Source organism: Rhipicephalus microplus, chromosome 1 (genome assembly GCF_043290135.1).
Source record: "Rhipicephalus microplus isolate Deutch F79 chromosome 1, USDA_Rmic, whole genome shotgun sequence".
NCBI lineage: Eukaryota > Metazoa > Arthropoda > Arachnida > Ixodida > Ixodidae > Rhipicephalus > Rhipicephalus microplus.
In genome coordinates this window covers 24,231,049-24,254,786 of record NC_134700.1, presented here as the reverse complement: position 1 = coordinate 24,254,786, position 23,738 = coordinate 24,231,049, and the positions used below count along the sequence as shown (strand labels likewise).

Below are 23,738 nucleotides of genomic sequence, written 5' to 3'. Positions count from 1 at the left end.
TGTTTAAGCGGCGATAGTCCACGCGAAATCGAACGGTGCCATCTTTTTTCTTTACCAGAACTACGGGTGACGACCAAGTGCTTTGAGAAGGCTGTATGACTCCACGTTTAACCATGTCATCTACTTGCTCCGTAATGACGCGGCGCTCTTCGGCAGAAACGCGGTAAGGATGCTGTCGCAGAGGCGAATGTGAGCCGGTGTCAATAGCATGAGTGACAGTTGTGGTGCGGCCCAAAGCAGGTTTCTGAAAGTCGAAAGAAGAGCGAAACTTGTTAAGGAGAGCAACAAGTTGGCTGCGATGCGAGGGGGGAAGGTCTGCGTCAATAGCATTGTCGAAGGCTGGCGAGCTTGATGGCTCAGACGCTTGAGTGATTGCGGCAATGTGACATGGCGTTTTGTCGGGAAGAATAATATCATTGATATGGTCAACAGGTTGCACATATCCTAACGTTTCACCACGAAGCGAGTCAATGGGGTAGTTGCAGTGGTTGGTAACCAGCATTACGGTTAAACCAGACGCAATCGTAAGAACGGCAAATGGGAGCACGATGCCCTTGCGTTCAGTAAAAACAGGAGGTGGCGTAAACGCCGCCGTGGCGTTAGGTTGCGCCACACATGAAACGCTAATAGGAACTGAAGCTTCCGGAGGCAAGGTGATGTCGTCGTCAGCGATGAGTTTGCAGAGCAGTGGTGAATGGTCGGGCGATGGAAATTCACAACTTGGCACTAGGGACACTTCCCCACGGCAACAATCGATGATAGCTTCATGACCTGATAAGAAATCCCAACCCAGGATGAGGTCATGAGAGCAAGATGGTAGTACAAAAAATTGGACGATGTACAAAACGTCTTGGATGACGAAGCGCCGTACACACAGCCGAGGGCTGAATGCGTTGCGCGCTAGCCGTGGACAGCACGATGCCACAGAGAGATGTGGTCACTTTCATCAATTTGCGACAAAATTTTGCGTTCATCACAGAAACGGCGGCCCCAGTATCAATTAACGCTTGTGTGGAGACTCCCTCAACATTGACATCAACAACATTTTGCGGCGAAAATGGAGGCCTTGATAATTGCGCAGAAGTTGCAGTTCTTGTCTCTGGAACTGCACTGATTAGTTTCCCTCCTCAGGAGGTGGTCTACGACGCATAGGAGATGGTGATCGGCGACGAGGAGATGGGAAACGAGAAGTTGATGGGCGACAATCCGAGTCAGAGTGCCTCTGTTCGTATGCAGACGTGGTGGCCTGCTGCGACGCATAGGTAGGAGTTCCAAAGGAGGCGTACGCAGGTGTGGGACGGCGGCGGCAGTAGCGTGCAATGTGGCCAGCGATGCCACACGCGAAGCAGATAGGACGGTTGTCATGCGTGCGCTACTCATTAGATGGACGGACAAAGCGAGGTGAGGGCCTGTAAACCGGAGGCGCTGCCGGAGGAGGTGGAGCCGATAAGGATACTGGATGCGGTGGGGGCCGCGCAACCACAGCTGCGTAGCTGAGAGGTGAAGATGGTGCAGGGGATGCGTAGCTGACAGCTGAGAGATCAGATGCCGCTGAAGTGCATGCGTAAGGGGCCTGCACTGTAGGTAGGACGTCGCAAATTTCAGTGTGTATGGCCTGCTGCAGTGTCGAAGGCAGACTTGCGGTGGGCGCGTCGCTATGCGGCAGCAGGGAGAGCTGTCGGGCGACTTCCTCCCTGATGAAGTCTTTGATCTGGTTGGACAGACTTTCTTGGCGAACGTTGGCATTTGCGAGTGCGACAGCCGAGATCGAATCTGGTGGTGAGACACTCTGTCAGGCGATGGAACGCTGACGGCATAATTCATCGAAGCTCTGGCACAGGCTTACGAGGATTGCCACCAAGGTCGGGCTTTTCGCTAGCAACATCTGGAATGCACCATCCTCAATGCCCTTGAGAATCTGCCGAACTTTCTCTTCTTCGGGCATAGATGGGTTAACACGCCTGCAGAGGTCGAGCACATCCTCAATGTAACTCGTAAACGTTTCGCCAAGCTGCTGGGCTCTGTAGCGCAGACGCTGGTCGGCGCCGAGCTTGCGGACCTCTGGTCGGCCGAACGCTTCTGTTACGAGGGTCTTAAAGGAGGACCAGTTGGCGATGGCAGTTTCGCGGTTGGTAAACCAAAGCTTAGCTACGTCTGCCAAGTAAAAGATAACGTAGGCGGGTTTAGAGTCGTCGTCCCACTTGTTGCTGGCGCTTACGCGTTCGTACAAGGAGAGCCAGTCTTCGACGTCTTGCTCACCACTTTCGCTGAAGATTGGTGGGTTCCGCTGGCGAGTAGCGCCGGGGCAGGTAGACGGGGCAGCCGATGGTGCTGGCTGGGCTGGAACGGGCTGGTTGGCGACTGCGTCAGTCATGTTTGGCGGTAGTCTTTCAGGCAACTTGCGAGAGCGGAGCTCCAGGTCTGCTCGGGGATCTCAGCAGCCTCCACCAAGCGTGATGACGTTTATTCGAGCAGAGAAGTCGCAACGAGGTCGCAACGGAAAGTGGGCGTACGGCAAGTCTGGCAAAGGCGGCACAAAACTCTCGCGCAAGCAGAGCACGGGCTTTTCATTGTCTTCCGAAGGCGCATACGCGTTGGTGCGTATGCTCCACTACACAGTCTTCTTTTTCTATATTGACAGCACCATAGACTTTTGACTCTGCAACTGCACTATATGCTTTGCTGTCACCGTCACTCAAGAATGTCATGAAATGCAGTGGGGTGTCATAAGTCAATGTTCTCTGCCAAATGCGCATTGCAGCCTCCGTTTCCATGGCATGGGAGGAACAGTCTGCATTTTTTTCACAGACTGGGCCATGGAATGCCTGCCACACTTCCTCGTCTGGGCCCATATCCTTGTGCCTACTGCATGTCAGGCAGTAATTTGATATGACCTCGAAGTCTAAGCAGAGGCCAGTATCTAAGGAGATAACTGCGCCAATCCCGTTGTGGCTTTTGTGGCCCCTCTTCTGCCAAGTGCCGTCGCACATAACAGCCACATCAGTTTCGCCTGCTACTTCTTTCGTCAACTCTCTGGATCGGCGCAAGTTTTCACTCACAGCTGCCATGGCAGCGGTGTGCACCTTCTTTGCTATCGAAAAAAATCCTTGGTGGTGCATCGGCTTTGGGAGTCCAATAATAGAGCAAAATCTCGACAATTGCTCATGCCCAATGCCGACAGCGCGTGCAGCCACCACCACCTTCACATTTACAGCGAAACTATCTCGGGAGCTCCCACTGTCGTACCGTTGGCTCACTCGGCTGCTGCCATCCGCCGTAACACGCAGTGACGCATAGGAGCACAAAAGAACGGTCGCTGAGCATTCACTGTTTTCGCAATGAAGCTCGAGAAGCGACGAAAGTCCCTTGCGCTTTTTTGCAGGCTCCCGAACGGCAAGTTTTTGAATACCGCAAGCAGGGTATGCCGCACCTGCCACAAGTGCCGTCAGCAAGAGGGTGTCGCACAAAACTCTCGTTGCGCAAACCTCATCGCGCTGTCTTTAGTCTTTTTCGAAGAAGCCGAGTTTCTTTTCCGAAGCACTGACGAAAGAAAACGCAGCGTCAATCCCTTCATCGCAGCCACTGTCGCTCGCGCACTCGTCGATGCCGCTGTCAGGTCTAGCACACGTAGGCGCGTTCTCGTTCGTCGCCGTCGTTCGGGGCGCTTTACGCCGCCTTTCCTTGAACTTGTGCTTCGTTCGAAACTTCTGTGGTCTCACGTTGCACTTTTTCGGGCTTGTCATCACGGAAATATGCGTAGACGCGCAGAAAAGCAGACAGACCAAATACCGATGGCCGCCACCAACACAGCTGAGAATGACTCGGTAGCCAATGGCGATGCGGCTTAGGGTGCCGCACATTTCAAACCGCTCAAACCATGTGATAAAAAGGCCTCGTTTTTTTTTTTTTACCCACGTACAAAACTGGCGGTCGTCGGAGCTGTAAGAAGAAGGCTGGATGCAACTGTCCCAACCGATCGCGATGGCGGGCGGCACTGCGACGGGGAGCAGCGCGCAGTCAAAGGTGGCCAATATCGGCGCAAATTCACGAAATTTTGAGCCACTGCGATGCCTTCATACACATTTTTTTTTTTGCATTTTGCGGTTCGAATTTAGTTTTGAAATTTTCACAGATGAAAGAAGAAGGTTTGAAGATTACAATGCAATAAAAATGAGAAATACGATAAATTTCGCTAAAAACGCGATTTTTCGACTCACATCTCCCCTTAAAGCCATGTAGTGGGTGTATAGCAAATTTGAAAAGGTCTCATGCACTAAGTGTTTGAAGTGCGCCCTAGCAACAGTATATTGCTATCGCGTTGAACTCTTAAAGCTGAAGCTTTGGGATCTACTAATTTTTTTGTCTCTTTTTGTGCCTGCTAGAGAAAGAAAGTCCTGCCTTGTGCTGTTGGGTGTGGCTGACCGCAAGGTATTGCTGCAGACGTTCGAGCCGAGCTCTTGCCAACTGTAGTTCAGCCTCCTTCTCAGACAGCCGTGCATCCAGTAACTGATTCCGGGATGACGCCTGCGCCCAACATGCGCACGATGAGTTGTTTGGTAAACAGAGCATGCTACATGGAAAGTGCTAAAGATGGTTTGCACATTAGCAGCTTCAAAACATTTCGCAACAACAAACACTTTCACTGCTCTGAGAAACGCACAACAAACCCCTTCATCGCTGCTGCCCAACATGTGCAGTTTCACAATAAACCACAAATTTAAGCACCCAGACAGAAGGCATGCATGCAGGTGAAAAGCAGGGGCACATGGCACCAACAACATTATCTTCACAGGGACAAATTAACAACCAGTGAACACAAGGCGAGTGCCATGCACGATGCAGTGAAAACAGTGAACGGGAAACAAAATGTAAGTGATAATGCTCATGCATTCAATACGACTGATGGCTACTTGGTGAGCCATGATATTTTTATCAAGCAGTGCACAGAAGGATACGCATAAAGGATGCAAACACAAGCGATGTACTGCAACTAATGATTTATTTTCGAATGACCTGGCCTATGTACGAGAACACTTATATGGACACTGACAGCAGTGTCAACGATGAAGACTACAATAATAAAAATAATAATAATAATAATAATAATAGTTGCATTAAAAAAACACATGGTGCTGTTAAGAAGTTGCAAAAGAAACAGTATGTGATTATATACCAAGGTTTCGGTGCACTTCCTTATAAAACTATGCCGAGGAGCAACTGACACTCTTATCTGCAAGAAAGCAGACGAAGCGTCCAGAGCAGACAAACTGCTGAGAGTGGCGCTAGACTTCACTTCAGCTTCGCTAGCTCTTGCTACCAACATCTGTACCATCCTCCACCACTGGTGGAGGTACAAAGCTTTGAAACCGAGTTTCATTCAGTAATGTTGGTTGTACTTGTACCCTTGCCAAAGTTTGGAACGCTGTCTCTGGTAACAGACGAGAGGCAAAGAGGTTGCTTGCAGTAAGCTTATATGACGGCCCTGCTTTCTTTTGCAGGTGGGAGTGCAGTCATGGATTATTTTTTATATTTTGCAGTCATTCTTTACTACCAAAAAAAATAGGCACAAAATCGGAATGTTGTAGAAAGTAGCACACACAGATGCAGTGACGTGAGTGGGAGAAGGTTTTTGAAACAGCCCAAAATTAGTGAGCCTGAAAAAGCATTTCGTAGCAGCTAAAAGTACATTAAAAAGCTCGAAAAAGGGCTTTCGTATCAGAAAAAAAAAAGATTTTGAAGCAACCAAAGGCGCATTGAAAGCAGGAAAATACGCTTTTGGGGTCGCTAAAGGGTCAATGTTAAGTAATATTAGGATTAGTGAGAAGTAAAACAGCTAAATAAATCACCAATAAACGGCATTCCATAAGGTTACATGTAATTACTCTGATAAATTTAGGTTAAATTATAATAATTTAGTTACGTTGGGATACTATATTATACACTAGACATTTATTTACACTATTTACAACTGCCAAGCAGCGCTATTCATTGGTAGTCGAAATGTCTCTCGTCACTGCCTGTAAAGCCACCGAGTCCCCACACATCATTCTTTCTTCCTGTATTATTACCAGCCCCGTCAAGTCTAGCAAAGGTCAGTCTGGTCCGGCAAGTGGAGAGTCATCCTGTTCTGTGAACATAAACACAAGAGTCCTTGTCAGCCGCCTTCTTCATGGGAATTGACAAGTGTCGGTCAGATACTAGCGACGGTTCAGGCAAAAATGTGAAGATCTTTAACATGTGCAGCTTTCACTACTTACAGCCTGACCATTATCAACATATTTGCACAGCACAAGAAAATTAGCAGTCACAGAACCTACGGAAAAGACACATGGACAGGGAAGAGAGCTGACTTCCATGTCTTGCTGCTATAGCGGTGGTATCATTCACATGATATGTTGCAGAACTGATATGGTGTGATATGACTGCAGACAAGCGTGTTATGTAACAGCATGATTACATGCCACACTCATGATGTGCTCGCGGCCATTTCGCTAGCTTTGCATATACCAAATTTGGTATTACAGGACGTGAATGGATGATGAAGGTATGTGATAGGTACAAACATGATAATCATGACTACATGCCAAGCTCCTAATGCGCTCGCGGCCGTTTCGCTAGCTTCTCATGAACCAAATTCGGTATTACTGGACGTGAATGGATGACGAAGCTATGTTACTGGTGAAAACATGATAGTCATGAGATGCATGTCATGTCAAAAAATGACGACATGCTACCCTCATGATGCGGTCGCGGCCGTTTTGCTAGCTTCACATGTACCAAATCGATATTACGTGATGCGAACGGACGACAAAGGTAAATGACATGTCCAAACATGACGATCATAACATGCATGTCATGTAGGAACATGACTACGTCCCGCACTCAGGATGCGCTCGCCGCCATTCCGCTACCTTCACATATGCCAAAATTTGGTATTACGTCACGTGGATTGATGAAGAAGGTATGTGACTGGTGGAAACATGATACTCATGGGATGCGTGTCATGTAAGAACATTAATACATGCCACATTCAAAGCACCAATGCACTTCCAACGTGAGCCGGCGCACGTGCGTGCCGACGTTTGTTTTATGAAGTCACATCGGCGATGCCACGCCAGAAGCCGATATCCCCCTAGTAGAGATCAGTGGATCTTTCCACTGACCTTCATTGTGAATCTGCATGCCGTATACTCGCAGGCGCATGTAGCGCTGCGTTGCTTTGTTGCATGAGCATTTGAGCGCACACGGCGTCCCTCCGTCACGAAAAGAGGCAGACGCGGTGCTAAGTAACGTCATCGGTGCGAAATGCAGCATCTCGCATTTCACGCCGGTTGCCACCAGGCCGCGCCGTTGGACGCTGGTCAAACTGGTCGCGCCTGGCGTTGCACTATAGAGTGCTCCCGTTTTGCTAGCGTGGCGTTGCTGCACCCAGCCTGCACTTGCGTCAACGTTGCGTTAGAGTATATTGAGCCTTTCATGACGCACTTGCTGCCGTTACGCTAGCTCCACATCTACTAAATTTGGTATCACGGGAAGTGAATAGATGACGAAGGTAAATGGCACGCCCAAACCTGATAATCATAATATGCGTTTCATGTAAAACATGGCTTCATGCTACGCTCATAGTGTTCCCGCGCTCGTTTCACTAATTCCACATATACCAAATTTGGTATTACCTGACGTGAATAGACAATGAATGTAAATGACACGTCCAAATATGATAATCATGATAAGGATTGCATGTAAAACATGACTACATGCTACGCTGATAGTACGCTCGCGGCCCTCTTTCGCTAGCTCCATATATACCAAAGTTGGTATCAGGTGACGTTAACAAATGACGACGGTAAATGAAACGTCCAAACATCATAATCATCACATAGAAGTCATGTACGGCATAATTTACCTCTGCCTCTTAATGTTGCGCTGATTTCAAAGTAACCTATCACCCTTAAAAATTCGTGCTTCGCATATCATCAATTTCCACTTTACGTGGGAGCTGCAATTTGTTATCAAGCTGAGCCAAATACAGTCGTACCCTGCGATAACGAAACGCCGCAAGTACGAAATCCCCGCGGCAACGAAATATTTCGGGATCCCTGGAGAACGTTCATAGAAGCCCATGTATTACGTATCTCGTGGCAACGAAATGTTTTTGGACAGGGATCCCACATTAACGAATTTTCCACCACGGTGCGGGCCTTATTTTACCCTCCTGCCAAAAGTTAGCTGTCGAAAATATGCTCGTATGCGTGTTATGTGCACTCAAAATTTGTAAACGTCTGCTTTTGACGTGCTAGCGCGGGTACCGCCATTTTTGTTTACTTAAGGGGGACGCGGCTTTCGGATTGTGAAAAATTGCAAAAAAATAAATTTTTTGAGAATCAAGTTTTCAGTTTCTAGAACCCTTTTTCTATCTAATTCCAAAATATCTACACTGAAAAACACGCAGAAGTGCTTCGAAAAATTGATTTCACCCACCTAGGTAGCGAAACTTTTTCTGGAAATCACGAGAAAACAGCGATTTAAAAAAATTATGGCTTCACGATGGCGGGGCAGGGAGCCGGCTTCTTGGGCTGATTGGAAAGAGCATTTCTCCGCGTTTCGCTTTCTCGCCTCAGCTGGCTCCTCCCTTTAAAAACAAGCGCACAAACAGCAAATGTTTGAAGGTCGTTTCGATGCGCTTGATTGGCTGTGACGGTCATGTTGCCTCAGCTTGCCTCGCCATTGGCCCGATGCTCGCTCTGAGAGATCGTCGTCTGCTGCTTGTGCGTAGCGAGAACATGGCTCTCGAAAATTGCTACTTTGTGACGTGTTCACGGCTCGATGATCATTTAGGATATAATTACGCTTTCGTTAGGAGCAGTAGGCGGATGCGCGATCAGGTTACTACGAGCGCGGCGCATCATCAGAGTCGTCTTTAGCCCTCACTCCGCCGACAGCAAGACTGCGGGCAGGAACAACGCGCTAGTGCACTTGTGGCGACGTAAGCGGCGACACGATCAGATTGCTACGAGTTGCCACACCGGATGCACGATCAGATTACTACGAGCGGCGCGCGGTCTACGAGCGCAGCGCGTCATCGGAGTCGGCTTTAGCCTTAACTCCGCTGACAGTGAGAATGCGGGCAGAAACGATGCGCTAGCGCATCCAAAACAACCTGCGGGTTGTTTTGGATACACTGGACACCCTTCGCTCCTTCTTCGGCGCACATGACGATGACGTAGCAATAGACCGCTGTTTCCAGTGCGAAGGGAGAGCTTTGAAGTTGTTGCATGGCAAGGGTTGGCAAAGTAAGTTGACCGACTTCTGGCAATAAATTTTCGTTCTGCTGGCCGTATCACTGTTTTTATGTCTGATACTCATGGCTACGAAATTTTTACGAAAACGAAATTTTTCGGTTTCTCCGGTGATTTCATTATTGCCGGTTTGGACTGTAGATACTTTTCTTGTTCCTTTCCTCCCCATAGTAAGTATACTCTATTCAGTGCTTTCAAGCAACATATATTTGAGCATACTTGGCATGTTGGTTTTTACAAACACTTTCGATAAAACAAATAAATAATCATGGTTCCTTCAAGTTGGTCTTGAAGGGAGTCTACACCATTTTTAAAATGTTACTGTAGAAGAGTAACATCGTACCCTCATAACACTTCAGCTGTCCCGCCAATGGCCAGAGTGAACGTGCTGTTCTCACCTTGAGCCGCTCCAACTGCTGTGCCTGCAGCTCTAGTTGTCGCCTACTCTCTTCCAGCTGGTCTTGCAGGGAGGAGCGCTCCAGCTGCACCGTCTGCAGCTCCAGGCGCAACCGTGAGGCCTCTTCCAGCTGCTGGCATGTCTGCTGGTGCAGCTCCACATTCTCTGCACAGTCCAGCACAAAAGGCCACTCACCGCAGGGCACAGGTGGCTGCTGGCCATTATAGTCCACCAGCCTGACTACACTGACTGAGGGGCAAAGACCAATCAACCGGGTCCTGTGCTTGCGGCGGCTTCATGCCCCTGCAAGTTTCTTAATCTCATCTGCCCACTTCAGAATTGTGCACTAGAACAGAGAGTGGGTCCACTTGAGCAGGCAGGAAGCAGCCAGAGCGAAGCAAAATACACTGCAAATTTGTGGTCGTGCTGCAGCCACCTTCACTCAAAGCTTCCATCAGCTCTGGTGGTGTAGTAGGGCAGCGGCCATGGTGGAGCCAGTGATGGGGGCTCTGGCAAGATAGTGGCATATTGCTTTAGCACAGCTCAGTTCGAGCAGGAAGAAAAACAGAGATAGACAAGCAATACAATGAGCGTTACCTTCGCTTTTTCACTGCTGCCCATATTTATTTTTACTCAAACTGAGCAGTGCCCTGAGTTATTCCAAACAGCGCAGCAACTGTGCTGAGTGGTCTCTTCTGTATCCTGTCTCTGCACTGTTTGGAACAACTATGTGTACGTAGTTGTTACATCAACAAGCCCGCCTAAAGGAGAACTCCATCGATTTCTTGATAATTACCGATTTCAATAAAACTTTGTACATGTGTTCTCATTGATACATCTTGTGATGTGTGCAAAATTATACAACCGTAAGTCACTCAGTATTTTTGAAAACCAATACCAGGCAGATACAGTGCACGCTTTCTTCTACAAGGCGACGGTGATGCGAGCACAGTTCAATTTTGTCAGCTGCATACAGTGTGTAGTCATTGACATTGGGTGCATGCACAATATTGCTACGTGCATGCATTAGGCATATTATTATTATGGGCGGCAACGCACATGTGTGCCTCATGAGGAAGACGAAGGATTGTCTCTGCTCGATTGCTGGTGAACCGGTCACGCCATTACTATCGGTTTTAAATACATCTCATCCACAGCCTCGTCCATACGTCTTAATAACATATTTGGTGGAGGTGGAAAGTTCCCGTCCTCACGACGAAGCTTCGCAATGGCCGCACCGTTCAGTCTCCGGTCATGGCTACCAATGACAACAACCCGTCAGCTTCTCCATCTGTAGCTTCAGCCACTACATACCTGCCCTACATCCGTGATCCCTGTACATTTTCCACACAATCTGGGCTTTACGTTGACTACTGGCTCTGTATGTACGAGCGTGTTAGCCAGACACACTGATGGGACCCTACCATGATACCCGCCAACGTAATATTTTACTTGGACGGCACCCCATGTATTTGTTTTGACGCCTATGAGACCGAGATCACCAGCTGGGATATCTTCGAGGAGTGACTATGCGACATCTTTGGAGACCCGTCCGGTCGCCAAATGGAAGCGCGAAAAGAACTCGCCACTCGTGTGCAGTCCTCAACTGAGTCGCATGTCTCGTACATACAGGACGTGCTCGCGTTGTGCCAGAAAGTCGACGAGCAAATGACAGAGAGTGACAAGGTGGGTCACATACTCAAGGGCATCGGGGACGACGGCTTCAACTTGCTCGTGTACACTAATGTCACGACCGTCGATATGATTATTAAAGAATGCCGCCGCTTCGAAATGGCTAAGTGACGCCGTGTCCTGCCTCAATTTACGCGGCTACCAAACACGGCCGTTACATCCACCTGCACCGATCTCGGTGTCACACCACCCATGCAGGACAGCGTGACCCGAATAGTTCGACGGGAGCTTGAGGCGTGAAGTCCGGCACCACTTCCTCCACATCCACTAGACCATGTCGCTGCACAAATGCCTCCGGCGGTCTCCGTCATTCAAGCCGTCATGAGGCATGACATTGCAAAGCTCGATTTTCTTGTGGCTTGCTCTGTCTCCCGACCTGTCTCCAGACCAATGACGACAAATGCACCACGTCACATTTTCTTCCGCGATCCCGCAATCCGGCGGAATGGAGAACTGAAGACGACAAGCCGGTCTGCTTCCGCTGCCACCGAGTTGGCCATATCTCCCGCTACTGCCGCAGCACTTAGACGCCCTCGAACTGGAGCCATTTTGCCTCTTCTCACCCATACGAGGACTCCCATCGGTATTCGCCCAGTCAAGTGTACCCTTTTTTAGACGTCCCTAACAGCCGCTCCTCCGCTCGTCCGCCGTCACCTCAACGCCGCCGTTTCCCATCGCCCCAACCACGCCGCTATCCGTCGCTGGTCAACTATGGATCCTCTCGGACAGAAAACTAGATAATGCAGCTCCAGGAGGTAGTGGTGCATCACTTGCGACTGATCCAAATCCTCCGTTGACGCTTCTCACTAATACTAACTTGATTGAGGCGTATGTGGGCGGTATTTCTTTGACAACGTTAGTTGATACCGGAGCTCAAGTGTCCATAATGAGTGCTCATCTGTGTCGCCTGCTCAAAAAAGTCCTCACGCCTGCAGCAACTAAAGCCCACCGTGTCGCTGATGATGAAACTGTGGCAATCACTGGAATGTGTACCGCTCGTGTAAGTATTGCCGGCCGCTATGTCCCCGTTTTATTTACGGTGCTTGATTTACGGTGCTATTTACGCACAGTCAGAAGATACGTTGCGGCTTGTGAGAAATGTCGGCGCCGCAAAACGCCATCAACACTTCCCACCGGACGCCTTCAACCACTAGTGGTCAAGGGAACGGTTCTGACGGAATGTCAAGCTTGACATTCCGTCAGAACCGTTCTTCCGCGTTGGCTTGGACCTGCTTGGCCCTTTCCCCTTGTCTTCCTCGGGTAACAAGTGGATAGCTGTGGCGACCGACTACGCCACGCGTTATGCCATCACACGAGTTCTTCCAAGAAGCTGCGCCACAGACGTCGCCAACTTCCTGCTCAAGGACATGATTTTGCAACACGGAGCCCCACGGCAGCTGCTTACAGACCGTGGCCGCGCTTTTTTGTCGAAGGCCATAGCCGACATTTTGCAGTCCTGTGAAACGAGGCAGAAGCAGACTACGTCGTAGTCTAAATTGAACTCTTACAGGCATGCTCGCTAAATATGTTTACACCAACCAGACAGACTGGGATCTTGCGTTGCTGTACGTCACATTTGCCTACAATTCTTCGCACCCTGACACTGCCGATTACTCTCCATTTTTCCTGCTGTTTGGCCGAAAACCAACATTGCCTCTAGACACCGTCATCCCATTCCCTGCAGTACCGACCAGTGAATATGCCATGGACACTATCACTCGGGCCGCTCACGCATGCGAAATCATCCGTACTCGCCTTCTGACCTCAAGAGAAGCAACGGCGTTAGCATGATTAACGACACCGCGACGTACACTTTTCGCCCGGTTCTTTGGTCCAGCTCTGGTCTCCGACCCGTCGAGTTGGCTTGTCAGAAAAAATGCTTACTAACTACACAGGTCGATACTGAGTCCTTCATGTGGTTACTCCTGTGACATATAAAATTGGTCCGGTCGCCCCGTCGCCTTCATGTGCCCCACAGGCTCTGTATATTGTACATATTGCGCACTTGAAGCCCTACATCTTTCCCAGTGACATTAACATTCAGATGCGCCGAGGCGGCGCTTTTGCCGCCGTGGATTTTGCTACATGCATGCATTATGCATTATACATGCATTCAGCATATGCAGGTGGGCTCGGTGGCTGTGCCGCGACATGGTCTAGCCCACCTCTGCTCATAATGCAGGATTTCGTTTGCGCTATCTCCTGCGTACTGGTCCCTGCTCTTCTGGGCCCAGTATCAGCCGTCCACGTGATCAACCCTTTCCCGGCAAGCCTTGTCACCGTGGACGACCAGTGCCTCCTTTCTGCGTTGGACACCGCAGTTTCTACGGCGCTGGAACCTGCAAACTGGATGCTCGAAAGGGAAATCAAGGCCACACCGTCATCGACTTCATCAGGCGCACTGTGTATAAATCGTCCCTCCCAGCCCGGCGCGCTCTGTGGGCTCGGTGGCTGTGCCGCGACATGGTCTAACCCACTTCTGTTCATCATGCAGGTCAGTAACCAGAATTGCCTTTTCGCTAAAAAATCCAGCAATCGATGCCTTATTCAGCTACCGAGCCCCCCGTGCTGTATTTGTATCGTGTCTGATTATGTGAACACTGTTTTTTCACTGCTGCTGATGTTATCTGGTAACATCGAAACTAACTCTGGACCCCCAACCCTAGAAGACATTCTCAATGAACTCAAAAGCTTATCTTCCGGTCAAGCCCAGCTTATTGGTGACATGCAGAGCCTAAAATGCCAGCTCTCTAACACCAATAAAGCAATCTCTGCGCTAGGCAAAAGAATCGACAACTTAGAATCGCACTACCATCAGGTTGAAACACTACAAATGGAATTAGACACCATAACAACCATCACCTCCCAAACTGCTAACCAGGTCTCGGTACTGGAGACTCAACTGGGCGACGCTGAGAACCATTCCTGACGGAAAAACTTGTTGTTTTACGGAATAGCCAACGTCACGCCATCCGAGAACTACGTACAGTCTGAGCAGCTAGTCACTGCGTTCTGCAGGGACCACTTCAAAATATCTATTGAATCAAAGAAAATTGAGCGTGCCCACCGTCTTGGTCGCGACTCTCCAGACCGGTGTCGGCCCATAATAGCGAAATTCACCTCTTTCAAAACCAAGCAAACTATCCTTGGTAATGGACCTAAACTTAAAGATACTAAATTCAGCGTTAAGGAAGATTTCTCGCCACTAGTCTGGAACGCACGGAAGCACCTTCTCGCCTTTGTTAAAGAAAAATCCGGCTCTTTCCTTCTATGGTACAAAACTTTGTTTATGGGCTCTAATCACTACGTGTTCAACGATACTACCGGAAATGTCGAAGAAAAATCGTAGCAACCCCCTTCTGACCCCAGGTCGTCAAATCGTTCTGTTCTTGGTCTCAAAGCCAACCTCGGTTTTATTCACTAACATTGGCAGTTTTCTTGCCAAACGCGACCATGTGTGTAACCTTGCATCTTTATCCAGTAGCAGTTTGCTTATACTAACCGAAACATGGTTGACAGCTGACGTCACGGACAGCGAAGTTTTGGCCGACTTGCCTAACTTTAATCTCTTTAGAAAGGATCGTCCCAGCACACGTGGTGAGAGCGTTGTTATTGCCGTAAACAAACAACTCTCATGCTCTGCTATCAAAATAGCCTCTGACCTCGAAATCCTATGGTTGATCTGTCGTTCCGCACCTCAGTCGGTGCTCTTAGGTGTTTGTTACAGGCCCCTAAAAGTAGTCCAGAATTCTCTTGCGAACTTAACAGTATTTTAAGCAAACTGTCGATCAAATACCCAAATGCTCGCGTCCTTCTTTTTGGAGACTTTAACTTTCCGAACATCGATTGGACAAACCTAACCTCGTCAGCACACAATGCAACAGAAGCTAACGAATTTCTTGACGTCTGCCTAAATTTTAATCTTACTCAGCTGATATCCCAATTTACACGAGTCACTTCCGATACCGCCAATATTCTTGACTTAATCTTAACAACGGACCCAGGCAGCATGTTTTCCATAACATATCTAAATGAAATAAGTGATCACAAAGTCATTCACGCTAATTTTCACTTTGTTCCTGAAATACATCAAGCTTGCAGTAAAACAATTCGGCTATATGACAAGCGAAACTATGAGGCCATCATTCGTGAACTTGATGCCTTTCTTCCGTCGTTCTAGGACGGGTTTTGGGATCGACCTATTAAGGAAAACTGGTTACTCTTCAAAAACAAACTGAACCGGTTAGCTGATGAATTCATCCCTAAGGTAACCTTCCGCCCCACCCGCCAAAAACCTTGGTTTATGAAATCATTAAAAACACTTGAAAACAAAAAGAAATGCCTTTTTCTTGCCGTGATCACTAAAACATTGCTTGCACATGGGAAAAGTACAACATTGCAGAAAACACATATTTAAAAGAAGTGCGCAACGCAAAGTATTCATTCTTTCACAGTGAACTGCCTAAAATCCTCGCTTATTCATCCAAATGTTTTTGGCAAGTAATAAACCCAAATGACACCCCCCCTGTTATCCTTACTAATCAGTCTGGTCAAGAAGCAAGTTGTTTAGAAAGTGCAAATATGTTTAACGAAGCTTTTCATTCGGTCTTTACGAATGAACCTAACCATACTGATACAGAACTGTTCTCTGTTAGTCTGCCTGAAATTCCGCTCATAAGCATAAGCTTCTCTGGTATCGTTTCTTTAATAGATAAAACGAAATTGTCATCTTCTACTGGTACAGACGAAATAAATACCAAGCTCTTATAAAACACAAAGCACATGTCTGCCGAATTTTCGCTATTGCTGTTCTCCCAATCCCTGTCCACAGGAATTCTGCCTTACAACTGGAAGTGAGGAAAGGTCATTCCAGTTCACAAATCAGGTAACAGAGACTGTTCGCTAAATTACCGCCCCATATCACTAACCAGTGTGTTGTTCAAACTCATGAAACATATTATATACTCTCAAATCATGCTGCTCTTTCACTCCAACCGCTTTTTTAATCGCTCACAACATGGATTTTGAAAAGGCCTTTCATGCGAAACCCAATTAGCCCTTTTTCTTCATGACCTGCATACTAACCTCGATACTAACCTACAAACAAATGCCATCTTTCTTGACTTCACCAAGGCATTTGACAAAGTACCCCGCAAGTGCCTACTAATGAAGCTTTCTCTACTGAATCTACCACCCGACAATCTAAACTGGATTGCCCAATTTTTGACTAACAGCTCCCAATTTGTTTCCCTTAACAATGTCCAGTCTAACGTGCTTCCTGTAACATCTGGCGTACCACAGGGGTCTGTCCTCGGTCCGCTGTTATTCCTAATATATATCGACTAGCCTAAGAATTTACCATGCAACATTGGCCTGTTTGCTGACGACTGTGTTGTCTACAGAAAAATTAATAACATTTCTGACGAAATTGCCCTACAAAATGACCTCAATAACGTGTTAGACTGGCGTATCTGCTGGCTAATGACCCTTAATCCTAAAAAATGTAAATTAGTTTCCTTTCACCGCCGCAAAAACCCGATCCTATTTTCCTATAAAATGGCTAACATACCTGTCGAAACAAGTGACTCTTTATATACCTTGGCGTAACACTAACCTCTGATCTTTCCTGGCGCACGGATATTACTAATACCATTTCGTCGGCTAACCAGTCATTAGGATTTTTCAAACGCCATCTGCGTCACTAACCCCATCACGTAAGACTTTTGGCTTACCAATCACTAATACGACCCAAACTTGAGTACGCATCACCCATTTGAAGCCCTCACCAAGTTTACTTAATAAACGCCATCCAAGTAGTGCAAAATCGTGCTGCGCGTTTCATTCATTCTTCCTATTCATATGATATCAGTGTGTCATCCCTTAAAAATGAATCTCGGCTGACCACTCTTTCGTCTCACCGCAGAATCGCTACACTATCACTTTACCACAAGCTTTATCACAGTTCTTTCAGCCAACCTCCTTACATTGCTCCCGTCACGCGCATTTCCCCCCGTACGGGCCATCCACTTCAAGTCTCCCGACCCCGTTTTAGCTTCCCTACCTTTTCTGCATCTTTTTTCTGCCGCGCAGCTGCAGAATGGAATGGCCTTCCCCGCGTTTCTATCACTTGTCCATCACATTTTGTTCAAAGTTTATCTATGTACCTGTCTCGTTAATAAATTGTGGCATTAGTTTACATCTCTGTAAAACCCACCCTTTATGTAACACCTCCTCGAGGGGTCTTTAAGGTAATAAAGTGAAGTGAAGTGAAGTGAAGTGATATTCTTGGCGGCGACGCACTTGTGTGCCTTACGAGGAAGACAAAGGGTTGTCTCCGCTCGATCGCTGGTTAACCAGTTACACCATTACTGCTGGTTTTAAATACATCTCATCCACAGCGTCGTCGATACAGCGTCGCATCTTATCCGTAAAAATATTGAGCAACGAGGAGATCGACAAGGAGTACGTGAGATGCTTCATGTGCAAGCGGGCCGAATTCAACAGGCGATGCTTCCACACTCAGGCAGTAGCTGCAATCAGCGCTGAACTTGTCACTCGTGCGTTCAGACGAGCTGACACAGCTTGATTCTGTGTCTGATGACCACTGCCAACTTTCTTTGTGCATGCCAAAAAAGGCATGTGAGATATGTTTACACCCTGACCAGCCGTGGCAGTGTGAAGCAGATTTCATAACATCTGTTGCCGATGATTGCATACAAGCGGTAACAAGAGCATACAAGGGAAGAAAGAAGAGGTCCAGCACGAGCTCTAGAATAAACATGGGTGTTCTTGGTCTAGGGCTCGGGTCTTAATTAAATGACATTCTTTCTGGTGCCAAAATCCCACGGTCAGCCCATCCGAGACTTCTTGCTCCGATGGCATCAGTTTAGCGGCTGCGAAAGAACCGAAGCGTCCTCAGGGCCAGCGTCATGGTACTGTTACGCTCCTGACCAACAAACTGCAGGCCTCCATTCCTGGTGTTACTCAAGTGGACGGTCACGTTACCTACTAGATGCAGAAGAACGTTGCACTCGCCAGCCTGAACAAGAAAATGTTCAATGCAACTGAAGAGCACATTTACGAGGAAGAGCTCGAGGCGGCAGAATAGTACGAGCAAAAGGTCTCCAACGCCGTGTCTTGAGAGCGGTTCTTTCTCCGAGAAGTCTTTCTCTCAAACCAACTCACCCAACTTTCCATACTATTACATTATATACAAACTTAATAACCCACCACAAGCATTAGGTTGCAGCAAACTTGCAACAATACTTTCTATCTATTTGATGAGGCGCTGGCGGGTGATTTGTACCACCGAGACACGCACGCAGCCAGAATAAGATTCAAAATGATAAAATGGCTGCTGCACCATAAATACACGCGCTCTCACATACACTTAAGAAGACAGCCCAATGATTTGGCTTGAGTGTAGAGAGGAAGAAGATTATGTGCCGCAGTGGGTCACGTCTTTATTGAGAGGAGCCAAGCGCGAGCGTTTGCCCCGAGTGCTGTGATTCCCGAGTCCGTTGCTGCCGCCCGCTTTCCGCATCAATAGACCTGCTGTGCAAGCACCACTCGTGCCAATAAACCTCGTTTCAGAGTGGTGGAGGTGCTGGGTTTTTCAACCTAGAACTCCGCAACAGGAAACTACCTGCCATCCCAGAAATGGCTGAAGAAACCACCCAGCAAGGTACGACCCAGCCTCCGATGGTCATCGTTCCCACTGCGCTACGCGTGCGCGATCCACCTTTTTTCGACGGTACCGATGAGCAAGACGTAGAAGATTGGCTGTCGACATTTGAAAAGGTAGGCGCAAGCAACAAGTGGGACAACACATCGAAGCTGCAATATGTACCCTTCTACCTGAAAGAGGTAGCGAGTCTCTGGTTCAACAACCACCACTCGGAATTCGCCACTTGGGGTGCTTTTAAACTACGCATTACCATTATTCGGCATAGAGCTTGCGTACCCCCGCGGTACGCAAGCTCCATGCCGAATAGCGTTTACGGGGACGCGCACAGCTTCAGGGGGAAGGCTTCACAAGCTACATCGAGGATGTGCTCGACTTGTGCAAGCGCCTTGACCCTTCAATGATCGAAGCAGACAAGATCAAACACATTTTGAAGGGGATAGACGACGACGCTTTCCAGAAGCTGCTGGCGAACCGTGTTCGAACTCACCACTGTTTGCCAGAGCTTCGAGGAATTGCACAAACAACGGGTCATGACACGGCGGCCAGCGGCTACCGATGAAACTCTCGCGGCATTGACCCTAGGTGGAGACCACAACACAATCATGACGGAAATCAAACGATATGTGCGCGAGGAGGTGGCCCGACAACTTTCGTGTCTGTCGTATCAACCGGCAACGAAACCCTCTTCTGAGTGTCTCGCGCCCGCCATCAGACAGGTAATACAGGCGCAGGTCTCTAAGGCACTGCCGCACGTCTCTCAGACAACACCTGTCACCGCGCCATTGACATACGCTGCTGTTGCTGCTACTCCACCACGACCTCCACTTCAGCCGACTCCCCAGCCTCTACGGGTACCTACAACGCCATTTCCAGCAACACAACAGCGCTATAACGAAAACCCTTGGCGCACAGTTGACAATCGTCCAATCTGTTATGCATGCGAATATCCAGGTCACGTGGCACGCTTCTGTCGCCAGCGCTTCGCAACGGGCCTGGCTGCAGCTCCGAGGTACTCTGACGACTCTTTCCCGGCCCCGTACAACGCGTCAATGCGACCGACGATCAGTGCAACGTGACCCGTCCCCATCCGAACTAGACCACCACCCTGCTGCCGACTACCGACCATTTGGTCCCCGTCGCTCATCCTCACCACGCCGCTACCGTTCTCCATCCCCGCTGCGTCGCCGACCGAACCCCGTAGAGACGGAAAACTGACTGCCGCAGCTCCGGAGGCACGAGCTGCGAAATCGTCGCATTGTAGAAGTCCACGCCCGTCCCCCACAAACGTTCTGAAACAGTTTGTTGAAGGTCTACGAACTCTTGCGCTTGTTGACACGGGTGCCGCCGTATCTGTGATGAGTCAAAAACTCTGCCGTTCAATACGAAAAGTAACGACACTGCCTTTTGATGTATTGATGAAGACCGCGAGCACGCAGTCGGAGCATGTACAGCGAGAGTAATTATTCAGGACATCCTGTACCACATCGAGTTTCTCGTGTTGGCCACTTGTTCCCACGACGTGATACTTGGATGGAATTTTTTGTCACGCCACCATGCCGTAATTGAATGCGCTCGCGCGCAGGTGGAATTTTCTGTGTTTTCTGATGCGCCATCTACCGACAATGAGCTCACCCACCTTGGCAAACTTCTTGTTGCTTCCGACATAAATGTTCCCCCTCTTAGTGCCATCGTTGTCCCCGTCAATCGCACTGAATTGTCCGGCTCTACTGTTGTGTTCTCCCCATCTGACGTTTTCAGTCGCCGCCACGGTACGTCTCTGCCATACGCCGTTCTGCCACCTGACCAAGATACTTCCGGAATTGTCGTTTGCAATCCTAGCTCATGCCCTCTCACCTTAAGAGCTCACGAAACACTGGGCTATGTTCTTCCTGTTGATGACAACATTATTGTGCCTATTGAGTCCCACGACACTGGTCAGCAACTTCACCTGAACGCTGTTACTCCTCCTTTTACGCAGGATGACTATTCCTCGGATATCTTCGATCGTTCCATTGACAGCAAGCTTCCTCTGGATCAACGGAACCAGCTAATAACCCTTCTGCATGAATTCCGTGATTCATTTGACCTTCCTCAAAAGGCACTGAGTCAAACTAACACCGTCGCTCACACAATCTACACTGGAACGCACCCTCCTTTGCGGCAACGCCCCTACCGCGTATCACCGAAGGAACGAAGTGTAATTGCAGAGCACGTGGACGATATGCTTCAGCGCGGTGTCATCAAGCCATCTTCTAGCCCCTGGTCTTCACATGTTGTGCTAGTGAAGAAAAAAGATGGTTCGATTAGATTTTGTGTCGACTACCGGCGACTGAACAAAATTACACTGAAAGATGTGTACCCTCTTCCTCGCATCGACGACGCTATCGATTGCCTACAAGGTGCCGAATTCTTTTTTTCGCTGGACTTATGTTCAGGTTACTGGCAGGTTCCAATGACAAAGTGTGACCGTCCCAAAACAGCGTTCGTTATGCCGGATGGCCTATACGAATTCACGGTTATGCCATTCGGTCTGTGCAATGCACCTGCAACGTTTGAACGAATGATGGACAGCATTTTACGCGGCCTTAAATGGCAGATATGCTTATGCTACCTTGATGATATTATCGTATTTTCTCCTGATTTCGCTACCCACGTTGACCGTCTGCACACAATTCTTCAGTGCCTTACTAAGGCAAACCTTCAGCTTAACCTAAAGAAGTGCCGCTTCGGGGCTCAGCAACTTACTATACTTGGTCACGTTGTGTCAAAGGATGGAATTTGCCCCAACCCGGACAAACTTCGAGCCGTAGCCAACTTTCCGAAACCGACTTCACTCAAAGAACTTAGGAGCTTCATCGGCTTGTATTTTCGCCGTTTTTTCGCCGTTTCGTCCACAACTTTGCATCGATAATAGCCCCACTTACGCAACTACTGAATGGTCCCCCTAATCTTTCTAACTGGACCCCGACATGTGACGAAGCCTTCCTTACACTGCGCCGCCTACTTACGTCGCCACCCATTCTACGCCATTACGATCCAAGTGCCCCCACTGAAGTGCACACATATGCCAGTGGCGTTGGTCTGGGAGCCATACTCGCACAACGAAAGCCCGGTATTCCAGAGTACGTCGTCGCATATGCAAGCCGCGCACTAACAAAAGCGGAAATGAACTACTCCGTAACTGAAAAAGAATGCCTCGCAATCGTTTGGGCATTGAGCAAGTTTCGTCCTTACTTGTACGGACAGAGTTTCGACGTTGTGACAGACCACCACGCACTTTGTTGGTTGGCGTCGCTAAAAGATCCTTCAGGTCGCCTTGGACGTTGGGCTCTTCGCCTACAAGAATTCGACATTCGTGTCGTCTACCGCTCAGGACGAAAACACTCTGATGCGGACGCCCTCTCACGATCACCAGTGAGATCCAGCGCAGACCTGCATTCGGACGCCAACTTTCCCATCACTCCCATTTCCGTCTCAAGCATGTCGTATGAACAGCGGAAAGACCCATGGATAAAATCTCTCCTCAACATTCTTTCCGACTCCTCATCCTCTGCGTGCCCACGCGCTCTTCGCCACCAATCCACACATTTCGAGATACGGGATGCGCAACTATACTGCAGAAACTACCATGCAGATGGCCGTAAATGCCTCTTGGTTATACCACGCCACATGCGATCTGATATCTGTGCGTATTTTCATGCCGACCCACAACATGCTCACGCTGGTGTGTTAAAAACATATCACCGGATCCGCCAGCATTACTACTGGCGTGGTATGTACACCTTTGTACAAAAATACATTCGGTTTTGTTCATTATGCCAACGACGAAAGACAGCGGCCCATTCACCCGGATTATTACAGCCTCTACCGTGTCCGGCGCGCCCTTTCGACCGCGTTGGAATCGACTTATATGGTCCCCTTCCGTACACTGCCACTGGAAATCGATGGATCATTGTCGCGGTCGACCATCTGACGAGGTATGCTGAAACAGCTCCACTACCTACGGCTGGTGCACGTGACGTAGCCAATTTCGTCTTGCGACGCTTTGTACTGCGTCATGGGGCACCACGTGAACTGCTGAGTGATCGAGGGCGTGTCTTTTTATCCAAAGTTGTACAACAACTCCTTCGGGCATGCCGCACGGTGCACCACACCTCTACAGCCTACCACCCGCAGACCAATGGTCTAACTGAGCGCTTCAACCGAACGCTAGGAGACATGCTCGCCATGTATGTCAATTCTGACCAATTGAACTGGGATGTTATTCTTCCATTTGTGACTTATGCGTACAACACCGCGACGCAGTCAACCACAGGCTTCTCGCCTTTCTTTTATATGAGCGTGAGCCATGCTCCACCCTTGACACCATTTTGCCGTATCGTCCCGACGTCTCAGAGTTCAACCCTCTCTCTGAAATTGTGCAACACGCTGAAGAGTGTCGTCAGTTGGCCCGATCATTCTCCGAGATGGAGATCTTGTTTAAAAACCATGATCGCATGACACGAGAACTTGCTGAGGGTTTTCATAATAACACGAGTGCTTCTATGCGTGTTAGCGATCCTTCTTTTGTCTTTTCAAAAAAAGAAGTGCGACTACTCAAGAAAAGGGAGTAGTCTGTAGGTGGGGGGGGCTGCAGGAGGTGTGTTATTGTTTTGGTTCTTGC

At 48.6% G+C, this 23,738-nt stretch overlaps 1 protein-coding gene across 13 annotated transcripts in view; it reads right to left on the bottom strand.

The window, feature by feature from the left end:
• The window catches only part of LOC119178046 (uncharacterized), an 831,732-nt gene that overhangs the window by 251,036 nt on the left and 556,958 nt on the right, over nucleotides 1-23,738 (bottom strand). For all 13 annotated transcript variants that reach the window (XM_075869285.1, XM_075869292.1, XM_037429209.2 and 10 more), the window contains 2 exons: nucleotides 9,698-9,861; nucleotides 4,399-4,524 (listed from right to left, as the gene is read on the bottom strand). In XM_075869285.1, the coding sequence (XP_075725400.1) occupies nucleotides 4,399-4,524; nucleotides 9,698-9,861 (290 nt within the window). The remainder of the gene's footprint in view (nucleotides 1-4,398; nucleotides 4,525-9,697; nucleotides 9,862-23,738) is intronic.